At 38.7% G+C, this 12,199-nt stretch overlaps 1 protein-coding gene across 1 annotated transcript in view; it reads right to left on the reverse strand.

The window, feature by feature from the left end:
* Positions 1–9,485: 9,485 nt before the first annotated feature.
* Positions 9,486–12,199, reverse strand: part of si:ch211-197n1.2 (EF-hand calcium-binding domain-containing protein 6) — an 81,837-nt gene continuing 79,123 nt past the window's right edge. The window contains exons 16-18 of the mRNA XM_020497024.2: positions 11,527–11,699; positions 11,114–11,285; positions 9,486–10,741 (exon numbers count right to left, since the gene is read on the reverse strand). Coding sequence (XP_020352613.2) covers positions 10,502–10,741; positions 11,114–11,285; positions 11,527–11,699 — 585 coding nt within the window. The 3' untranslated portion in view covers positions 9,486–10,501. The remainder of the gene's footprint in view (positions 10,742–11,113; positions 11,286–11,526; positions 11,700–12,199) is intronic.

Consider the following 12,199-nt stretch of genomic DNA (forward strand, 5'->3'; position numbering starts at 1 on the left):
CCATTAATAACAGTGCATATTCACAGTGCACCATCCATCCATCCCTAGTTTTCTCCACCTATATTTAAATAAAATGCAAATAACAAAATTTAGCTGCAAGCAGCAATGTCGGGGTTCAAGCTGTGGGCCCAATGTGCCACCATCAGGGCAAATTTGACACACCACCCTAAAATGAGCTAAATCTGTGCTCCTTATCACGCTTGCCAAATATCCAAACTCCAAATTAAACAGATCATGCAATAAGCACATTTTGGACTTTTAAAGATTTTTAATGATGTTGACTACTTTAAAAGTCTTCTTCTCCAGAACCACTACACCAGTCAGCACCACACCACATAAAACACTAATATATTTTGATTAGATAAGTATTCAACCCCCTAAATCATTGCATGTTAGAACAATTTGTGCAGTGATTACAGCTGTGAGTCTTTCTGGGTAAGTCTCTAAGACTTTTGCAAACCTGGATAGTACAATATTTTCCCTTTTTTTTTTTTTTTTATGTCGCCATAGATTGCCATAGATTTTCAAGACAATTCAAGTCAAAACTGTAACTCAGCCACAGGAACATTCAATGTTGTCTTGGTAAATAACTTGTGTGCATTTGGGCTTGTGTTTTAGGTTATTGTACTGCTGAAAAGTGGATTTGTCTCCCAGTTTCTGTTGGAAAGCAGACTCAACCAGGTTTTCCTCTAGGACTTTGCCTGTGCTTAGCTCTATTCCTTTTCTTTTTATGCTTAGTCCTTGCCAACGACAAGCATACCCATGAATATGAAGAGTGGTACTCAGTGATGTGTTGTGTTGGATTTGCCCCAAACATAATGTTTTGTGTTCAGGACAAAAAGTTAATTACTTTGCCACATTTTTTTTGCAGTATTTAGTGACTTATTGCAAACAGGATGCATGTTTTGGAATATTTGTATTATGTGCAGGCTTTCGTCTTTTCGCTCTGTAATTTAGGCTAGTATTGTGGACAGTGTTCTACAGTGTTCTTTATCCATCCTCAGTTTTCTCCTATCACAGGCATTTAAAATGGTTTAAAATCACCATTGGCCCCATGGTGAAATCCCTGAGTGGTTTCCTTCCTCTCCGAGTTAGGAAGGACTCTTGTAGTGAATAATTGTTGACTCAAGACATTTCAGTTTTTAATTTGACTAAAAACATAATTCCATTTGATATGTGGTATTGTGTGTAGATCAGTGGCATAAAAAAACGATTTGAAAGTCAGGCTGTAACACAACAAAATGTGGAAAAAGTCCAGGGGTGTGAATACTTTCTGAAGGCACTGCTGCTATCTATGGATGCACATCTTCAAACAACATTTTACAACACTCTTGCTCAAACAATATGGCAGCAATAAGCCAATGAATCTGCATGAATGTTTTTCCCTGTCCAATAATGTCACAATGCAGCCAAACTGAGCCATACTTTAATTGACAAATTAGCTAGACTCATATCCCTTAGCATGTGTGCTATATAATATTGCCTTGAGAGAGCTACAGAGATGAGAGATGCTACAGAGAGATGCTACAGACAAAGTTTCATCTACAAATCCATCATGGTGGACATTATGGGTCCTTGAGGTGTCACGTTGGTCGTATAGAGGAGACCAAGGCGCAGCGTGATGAGAATACATACTTCTTTTTAATAAACGAAGAACACTTAACAAATGTGCCACTATATAAACTAAGTGCTGACACAGGCAACTACACATAGACAATAACCCACAGATAAACCAAGGAATATGGCTACCTAAATATGGTTCCCAATCAGAGACAACGATAAACAGCTGCCGCTAATTGAGAACCAATCTAGGCAACCATAGACATACATTTACCTAGACAAACCAAAACCCCATAGATGTACAAAAACCCCTAGACAAGACAAAACTTAACAAACCACCCTTGTCACACCCTGACCAAACCAAAATAATAAAGAAAACAAAGAATACATTTGTTGACTGTGAGGAGAGGGAAATTAGTACCAAATGTCAGGACTATGTCACACGGATGGGGTGAGGTGCATGACCTTTCAAAGTTTGCATTTTAAATAAATTGTTATAGCTCCACCAAGTGGCCAATTTGCATGGCATTGTAGGATATGGTGAGGCCCTTGGCCTTTTACCATCATGCAAGGTTGCACTCTCCCTAGTTTTCTCCACCTATATTTAAATAGATTGCTTATAACAAATACGAATATGCGACACTCTCTCTCACACACAGAGAGGTTTGAGGGCTAAAGGAAAGGATTAATCTCCTTGTTTCAACATAGAGAGAAGCAATGGTTTCTAGGGGCACTTCCAGCTATATTTAAATATAATTCAAATGACAAACACGGTTTGTCGACATTCTCTCTCAAAGAGGAGGTTCTTCTAGGGAAGGGTTCATCTCTGTCCGTTAACATCATGAGAAACAGGGGTTTCTGGGAAGGGGGGCAACTCCATGCTTTAAGCCCCTAACTTAAACAAGCTTGCATGTTAGGTCCCATTCACCCCTCGGTCCCTCAGCCGAGCTAAAGTTTATCAATGAGCTTTCAATTACCAACAACAGTCTTTTGTCACAAATATCAATACATGTCTGTATCTACACTGTTATTCATGGTTATAATGGGTGAACTATTGTTAGTAGGGAAAAGATCAGTTCTTCATGCCAGTAAGAAATAAAGAGGTCTCTTGATGTATTCTGACAATGAAGTGAAAATGTTCCACAACACCAGTAATGCAAATGTTTTTTAAGATTATGATTTGGGGATTCTTCATGATGGGATTTTCAAGGATTACAGATGAAATATGAGAGTTCTCACACACTTTCGGCATAGGCAAGTTGCATAATTTCCATTTATTTAGGCAAATTAGGGTAGACTATTCATCATTGTGGGTCGGATTAAGGTTTGCAGTTCCGAGAACAAGATGACGGCCACCTTGGTTTAAAAGTTGCCCTTCATTTGCATACAATTGTCAGTGAGCCATGGTGTGCATTGTTGATCCAACATTGGAGGAGGACAGTGCTCTAGCCCAACCATTTTATCAGCAGAGAGATAAAATCAACCTTGGATTTGCAAGCCAACTAAAAAAGTGCTCTTGCCTCGACCATGGTCCATGTCTTATGCCATCATGAAAATATATGTATATTTCAACCCTTCCATGAAAACTTTGTACATTTTCAGCCCTATTGCCATTCTTTAAAAAATCTTCGAACCTTCAATTTAAATTTAGACCATTTCAGCCTTCTTTCCCTCCTTTAAAAATATTTGGACCCATTTAAATTTGGAAAAACTTTTAGCTAGACTCTGAGAACTCAATTGTGGCAGGGCCTCTGACTTTCCCTCACATAGAAAATAAAATGTCTTCAGACCAGTAGGGAGCTGATTTTGTCCAGCTTGTGCCTTAAATGCTCTTCCCTTGTCTCTCAATAACTCAACTAATCTCCTCCCCAACCCCTGTCCCTTCACTCTTTCTTTAAGTAAGTTGTATGGCATTGCTTTCCAAAAGAGCGGTGAGAAAAGAGAGGTAAAAAAGAAAGTGAGAAACTCATAGTGGTTTTTGCTAGGGTTGCTCCATTGTGGTGGGCCTGAATGGGAGGACAATCTCTGGTTCCTTGGGCTTCATCCTTGAGTGATTCGGAAGAAAAATAATCACCCCCATGAAATCAAAGTGTTCTCTGTAGAAGGGAAGGACTAAAGCTGCTTGCTGGGCACCCCAGGCCCCTCTCCCCCAGGCCCTCTCCCCTCTTCTGCCCAGGTCAGGGAGCCCTGCTACCATTCTCCTCTCCTGCTTCCACCAACAAGTACACTTTCACACACACACACACTCACACACACACACACACACACACACACACACACACACACACACACACACACACACACACACACACACACACACACACACACACACTAACACACACACACACACACACACACACAAACACACAAACACACACACTAATTAGCCAGAGTGTCCCATGGGTGCGAGTAAAAGCAAAGAGAGTGAGGAGTCTGCAGGTGTCCTTGTGTGGACTAGAGGATGGATAAATGGACAACGTTCATCGCCTCGCCAGCTACTGACCAAAAGGGGAAGAAAGACAAAGTGCCCACGCAGATGGAAAAGTGATAATAAGATAAAAGAGGAGGGCTTTTGAAAGAATACTTGGTCCCAACAGCCCCAATATTGGTTTAAATCCGTGCTCTAAAAACAGAGTTTAGTGGAGAAAAAAAGACTCCCTTTTCAGCCAGATGAGTAAGATTTAGCAACAGCACTCACCATGAATAATAATAAATTGAACACAGAAACAAAGGATCCCCCCCAAAAACATTTATTGTTATGTAAACTGATTCTCAATGAGTGAGCTTTGCATGTCTCACTGGTTAGAGAATGTTCATCTTTTGTATTAATATCACACACTGAAATTTCACAATCCACTCTTTCAGAGTTACCTCTTTACAGGAATGTTGAAACTGAAGCACATGGAGTGTTTGTTACATATGAGCACCAAAAGCATTGGGACAGTGACATATTATTTGTTGTTTTGGCTCTGTACTCCAGCACTTTGGATTTGAAATTATACAAAGACAGTCAGCTTTAATTTGAGAGTGTTTTCTTCATCAATATCAGGTTAACTGTTTAGAAATTATAGCACATTATGTACATAGTCCCCCCATTTTAGGGGACCAAAAGTATTGTGGCAAATTCATTTCCATGTGTATTAAAGTAGTCAAATGTAGCCACAAACAATTGCTGTATTTTTTGGTTGTGTTTCAGATGAATACTAATGAATAGTAAATAATGTATCATGTCATTTTGGAGTCACTTTTATCATGAACAAGAATTGAATATGTTTCTAAACACTTCTAGACCATGATTACGGATAGTCCTGAATGAATCGTGAATAATGATGAGTGAGAAAGCTACAGATGCAGAAATATCATACCCCCAAGACATGCTAACCTCTCACCATTACAATAACAGGGAAGGTTAGCATTGTTGGGGGGGGGGGGGGGGGGGGGGGGTATTTGATATCTTTCTCACTCACATGTACAGTACCAGTCAAAAGTTTGGATACACCTACTCAGTCAAGGGTCTTTCTTTATTTTTACTATTTATTTTTACTATTTTCTACATTGTAGAATAATGAATCAAAATAATGATTCAAAAGAATAATGAATCAAAACTATGAGATAACAGATACGGAATTATATAATACCCAAAAAAGTGTTAAACAAATCCATATAGATTTTAGATTCTTCAAAGTAGCCACTCTTTGCCTTGATGACAGCTTTGCACACTCTTGGCATTCTCTCAACAAGTTTTGATGTCTTCACTATTATTCCACAATGTAGAAAATAGTCAAAATAAAGAAAAACCCTTGAATGAGTAGGTGTGTACAAACCTTTGACTGGTACTGTATATCTACCAGATCTCACAGTCTTAATCGTTAAAATTATTTTTATTGAACCTTTATTTAACTAGGCAAGTCAGTTAGGAACAAATTCTTATTTACAATGACGGCCTACCCCGGCCAAACCCTCCCTAACCCGGACAGCGCTGGGCCAATTGTGCGTCGCCCTATGGGACTCCCGATCATGGCCGGTTGTGATCTGTAGTGATGGCTCTAGCACTGAGATAGCTCCTTAGACTGCTGCACCACTCGGGAGACAAGTAAGAGTTTAGGTTTGGGATAGGCTTAAAACAAAAATATAAAAAACGACTTTCTATCGCTGGATTCAAACTTGCAACCTTCGGAATCAGAGGCAGATTCTTGCATGGGAGGTTGGCATTTTTTTGGTCTAACTTTCTCACTCATATATGTAGCTTCTAGCTCTCACAGTCTCACATATCAGAATTAGAAGTTCATTCATGTTTCTCAAACGTCAAATTTCAAAGTTGTTCCAAACGTCAAATTTCAAAGTGTATAAGAATAAGTTAAGGCATTAACTCTAAAATTTTAAGGTTAGTGTTAAGTTCAGGCATTAACTCTGAATGGTTAAGGTAAGAGTTAAGGTTTGCGATAGTCTTAAAACAAAAAATATGAAAAACAACTTTCTATTACTGGATTCAAACTTGCAACCTTTGGAATCAGAGGCAGATACAACGCCATAACTAAATCGAAACCTACTTGAAGATAACACTGTTGCTCCTTGTGGCTGGTTTCCACGTCATCTCCCAATTGTCCTCAGACATGGATGGATGTCAAATACTGACTTGTATCACGGGTGATCCGGCTGAAATATATACACTCCCCTCCTCATTTATTTGAACAGTGAAGCATTTTTATTTTTTATTTTTACATTTGGCTCTTTCCTCAAGCATTTTGAATTTGTGATCAAATGTTTCATATGAGGGTATTTTCATACATTTTCATACATATCTGTTTAACCGCTGAAAATGAAAACACTATGTATTTGGAAAAATTCACTAATAGTGTATTAAAGCAGTCAAAAGTTCAGTATTTGGTCCCATATTCCTAGCACGCAATGACTACATCAAACGATTGACTCTACAAACTTGTTGGATCCATTTGAAGTTTGTTTTAATTGTGGTTTGGATAATGTTTTTCCCAATAGGAACTGAATGGTGAATAATGTATTGTGTCATTTTGGCGTCACTTTTATTGTAAATAAGAATAGAAGATGTTTCTGAACACTTTTGGATAATCATGAACAAATTATGAATATGGGACCAAATACTAAGCTTTTGACTACTTTAATAGACTTCAAGTGAATTTGTCCAAATACTTCTGACTGGGGGGAGTAGATAGATATTGTTTTTTCATTTTTAAACAGTGAAACAGATACAATGTGTATCGTAAGTCTTTTTTCACATTGTTGCGTTACAAAGTGGGATTGATATAGATTGAATTTAGATTTTTTTGGTGTCATTGATCTACACACTCTGTGTGAAATAATAGAGGTTGAAATTATTTTTTAAGGACTACCGCTTCCTCTGTCACCCATACATACAACATCTATCTGTAAGGTCCCTCAGTCAAATATTGAACTTGAAGCATAGTTTCAACTACAAAGACCAGGGAAAAGCCTCATAAAGTGGGTCAGTGATTGGTAGATGGGTAAATATAATACATCAGACATTGAATATCTCTTTAAGAATGGTCAAGATAATAGTTATGCTGTGGATGATGTATTAAACCACACAGACACATGAGATACATTTGTCCTTATGAACTGAGATGCAGGACAGGAAGGAAACTCAGGGATGTCACCATGAGGGCAATATTGATTTTAAAACAGCTACAGAGTTCAATGACTGTGATGGGAGAAAACTGTGGACAGATCAACAACATTGTAGTGACTCCACAATAATGACCTCAAAGACAGAGTAAAAAAAATTATACAAATATACAGAATAAAAATATTCCAAAAACATGCATCCTGCATGTTCAATACTGCAAAATACTGCAAAAAATACACGTTTTGGCCTAAATGCAAAGTCTTATGTTTGGGAATATCCAACACATCACTGAGGAACTGCCTCCTTATTTTCAAGCATGGTGGTGGCTGCATCATGAAATGGTTATGCTTGACAACTGCAAAGACTGGGGAGTTTTTCAGGATAAAAATAAATGGGATAGAGCTAAGCTCAGGCAAAATTCTAGAGGAAACCTTTATCAGTCTGCATTACACCAGACACTGGGAGAGGAATTCATATTTCTGCAGGACAATAACCTACAACACAAGGTGAAATCTACACTATAGTTGCTTACCATGAAGACAATGAACTTTGAACTTACAGTTTTGACTTAAATCTGCTTGAAAATATATGGCAAGACTTTAAAGTGGCTGTTCAGCCATGATGCCCAACTCCTTGACAGAGCTTGAATATTTGTCTTTTAATAATGGACAATCCAGGTGTACAAAGCTGTTAGAGACTTATCCATGAAGACTCATACCTCTAATGACTGCCAAAAGTGTTTCTAACATGTATTTACTCAGTGGGGTGAATACCTATCTAATCAAGGTGTTTTATTTTTTATTAATCTATAAAATGTAAAAAGGTACTTGCACATCTGAGCTATCCTTGTTGCAGGTGCATTTCAACAACTGAATAACATCCCTTGATAAAGATCAACTGCCATGTCTAAAAACATGTTTTTAGAAATGTTTGGAAATGTATTGAAAATGTAATACAGAAATATCTCATTTACATAATTATTCACACCCCTAAGTCAATACATGTTAGAATCACCTTTGGCAGTGATTACAGCTGTGAGTCTTTCTAGGTAAGTCTCTAAGTGCTTTGCAAACACGGATTGTACAATATTTGCTCATTTGCACAAAAATTCTTCAAGCTCTGTCAAGTTGGTTGTTGATGATTGCTAGACAGCCATTTTGAAGTCTTGCCATAGATTTTCAAGTCAAAACTGTAACTAGGCCACTCAGGAGCATTCAACGTCGTCTTGGTAAGCAATTCCAATGTATATTTGGCCTTGTGTTTTAGGTTATTGTCCTGCTGAAAGATGAATTTGTGTGTCTGTTGGAAAGCAGACTGAACCAGGTTTTCCTCTAGGATTTTGCCTGTGCTTAGCTTTATTCCATTTATTTTTATCCTAAAAAAAAGTCCTATTACTTGATGACAAGCATACCGATAAAGCATACCCATAACATGATGCAGCCACCACTATGCTTGAAAATATGAAGAGTGGTACTTAGTGATGTGTTGTGTTGGATTTGCACCAAACATAACGCTTTCTATTCAGGACGAAAAATGTATTTCTTTGCCAAGTTTTGCAGTTTTACTTTAGTGCCTTATTGCAAACAGGATGCATGTTTTGGAATATTTTTTTTCTGTACGGGCTTCCTTCTTTTCACACTGTCATTTAGGTTAGCATTTTGGAGTAACTACAATGTTGTTGATCCATCCTCAATTTTCTCCTATCTGAGCCTTTTAACTCTGTAACTGTTTTAAAGTGACTATTGGCCTCATGGTGAAATCCCTGAGCAGTTTCCTTCTTCTCTGTAAACTGAGTTAGGAAGGATGCCTGTTGATACACTATCCAAATCCTAATTCATAACTTCACCATGCCCATAGGGATATTTAGCGTCTGCTTTTTTATTTTTACACTACCAATCGGTGCCCTTTGCGAGTTGTTGAAAAATCTCCTTGGTCTTTGCGGTTGAATCTGTGCTTGAAATGTACTACTCGATTGAGGGACATTCACAGATAATTGTATGTGTGGGGTACAACGATGGGGTAGTTATAAAAAAAATGATGTTAACCACTATTATTGAACACAGAATGAGTCCATGCAACTTATTTTGCGATTTGTTAAGCACATTTTTACTCCTAAACTTATTTAGGCTTGCCATAACAAAGGGGCTGAATACTTATTGATTGCCTCATGACATTTCAGCTTTAAATGTTTTATATAAAATAATAATAATCTACAAACAAAATCCCACTTTGACATTATGGGATGTAGACTAGTGAAACAAAATCTCAATTTAATCCATTTTTAATTCAGACTGTACCAAAACAAAATGTGGAAAAAGTCAAAGGGTGTAAATACTTTCAGAAGGCACTGTATATATTTTCATACGTTGGAATAATATTGGGAAATCATGAACATTATGACAATGCCCTTTTAGTGTGAGACGTGTTTGAAAAGATTGGTAAATTAGTTAATTGACTACTAAGAGCGAGAGTTCCAAACCTCTCTGTCAATAACAGCTAGTTTTCAGTTTTCCCCTTCCACTCAGACCACTGCCAGAAAGTCCTAGCAACTACATTGTTTCTTAACATTCTCTGAATGTTCTGAGAACATGACATTAAATAGAACCATGAAGAAACTTGCAGAAAATGTTACGCTGAAGTACTGAAATTCCCACAGAAGAACGTTGTTTTTTAAAAAGTTCTCTGAACATCCTGAGAATATTATTTTAAATAGAACAATGAGGAAACCTATAGAAAACGTTATGCTGAAGTACTGGCATTCTCACAGGAGAACATTGTTTCTTAATTTATAACATAATTCTCAGAATGTTATGTGCTAGCTGGGTATCCTGCACCATTCCCAGAATGGGAATGCAAAACAACCAGAGGACAACCACACTTTCACCAAGCTCTAAGAAACGTGTTTCTCAAAACATTATGTGATAGCTGGGTTGTATTATTGTGGAGTGACACTTAAATAAATACAGTCATGTACAGCATTTCGCCACACCCGCAATAACATCTGCTAAACATGTGTATGTGACCAATACATTTGATTTGATGTCTAAATGTTGTTTGTATGTCATTTTGACAACCTAATGCAACGCAAATTGCCCCTGCTGATTTGCCCAGCAGGCAAATCTGGTTGCAATGACAAGATGGCATATTTTGTAACATCACGGTCAGGTTGTAAGGCGATTGTAAAAGGACGTTATTTAGACATCTTTTAGTGACCAGGAAAATACGTCTTAAATTTGTTGTATAATCTGACGTCACATCAACCAGAAAAAACTATTTCAACCCGGAAATGACGTCATTATGACGGATGATGATGACTCTTTACTTTACTCTAGTCCCAGAGGTTCTTCTCTTGCGTATGTCCTGGATCAGCCGGCGATAGGCCACCCGGCCTGCCAGGTCTCGGTCCAGCCCGGCCAAGACATGGTAGTACTCCTCCGGGTCCAAGGGTACGTCACACAGCCGCAGAGCCGCTCGGAACTCGCCTGGGGAGAGGTAGCCACTGTCGGAGCTGTCCAGCCTGTGGAAGGCCCGACGCAGAATCTTGCCCTGCCGCTGAAGCTGGGTGGAGGGTGTCATGGGGAGATGGGGAGGTTTTCAACTCAAAGCAAAATTAATAAAACTATAGTGTAATTCTTATTAATTGTTCTGCTTATGTGACTCAATAAAAACAATTGTTCTGAAAAAAAAACAATACTAATATGGTTCTCATACAAGAAGTCTCACATAACTCTAACTTATTCCAAAGGAGTGTTATAATTTTCTTTTAGCAGCAATTATTCGATAAAGCTCATTATGAAATTGAATCAGTGTAAGGTTTTCATCATGCAGAATGGGGTTTAACTAGATCTTGCAGTCTATGAGGATATGGAAGTGGATTGAAATATCCTAAATCTATGGTGGAACGCACTGATTAAAAGTTAGTCCGTGTACCTTCTTCCTTAGTCTTTTGCTCAGTGGTACTTGGTCACGCAAGGAAGAGCCTTTCTCTGCAGACAGATCCTCTGTTTCGTTATGGAACTGTAGTATGCCGGCCATGTTGGATCCATGCCTCCACGGCTGTTTCCGTCTCCCAAAGGGCCTCAGGAACTCAACGAAGGAAACCCTGAGGATGGAGTGTTGCTGCTCATTCACGATATAAGGATCAAAACCATTGGCCATAGCCGCTTGAGGGATGTAGCTGAGGCACAATCAGATGGAACATCAGTCTGATGGTTCCAGATCCATGCTCTGATTCTAGAAGCAATTTTATGTTTGTGCAAAAATGTTAGGTTTGTGTAAAAAACTTAAACAGGGATAGGCCATCCTGTATGTCAACTAGTCAGAATTTCTGGAAATTCACCCACCTTCCATCCCTGTTGATGTCAAACTTTCGAGCCAGCATCTCCCACTCGTAGTCATCGAGGTGCACACACAGACCTTTCAGCACTTCCTGGAACTCCTCCTGGCTCACAAACCCCGTCCTATAAGGATCCAACTCCTCAAACTCCACCCGCAACTCATCCAATGACAGCTCCACCTAGGCCAGTATAGAGGGAGGGAAATAATGGCGACAATGAGAAAAAGTTGACCTGGGCCAAAGATGGGGTTAGGTACATTAACCTGAAAAAACCCTGGACAGACTGCAGATGTGAATAGTGGCTAGCACAGTCCACATATACGCTTAGGGATGCCAAGGGCATTAGCAAAGCTAAAAATGTAGGAATATTACATCTCCACATTTTTCAGCGGCTAGTAGCTGCTGTGAAAGGATCTTAAGCACAATAGACAGGTCTCAGGACGAACTAAAGGCTTAGAGATTGGGCGTAAGTGACGTGTTCCACTTAGAAACAACACAACAGTTCTGGATAAACTCGATCACTTTCTGGGCCATAAAAGGACCTTACACTAGAACCGCCATAGGCCATAGGCCCCATGAGGTTTGATTTTGTTTTAAGATAAATCTGCCTTTTCCTAATTGCCCAGTTATTAGAATTTTAAAATCACAAACAGCAATGTATTGAGAGCCGTTTTTCCTGT

The sequence above is a fragment of the Oncorhynchus kisutch genome, linkage group LG12 (genome assembly GCF_002021735.2).
Source record: "Oncorhynchus kisutch isolate 150728-3 linkage group LG12, Okis_V2, whole genome shotgun sequence".
NCBI classification, from domain to species: Eukaryota; Metazoa; Chordata; class Actinopteri; order Salmoniformes; family Salmonidae; genus Oncorhynchus; species Oncorhynchus kisutch.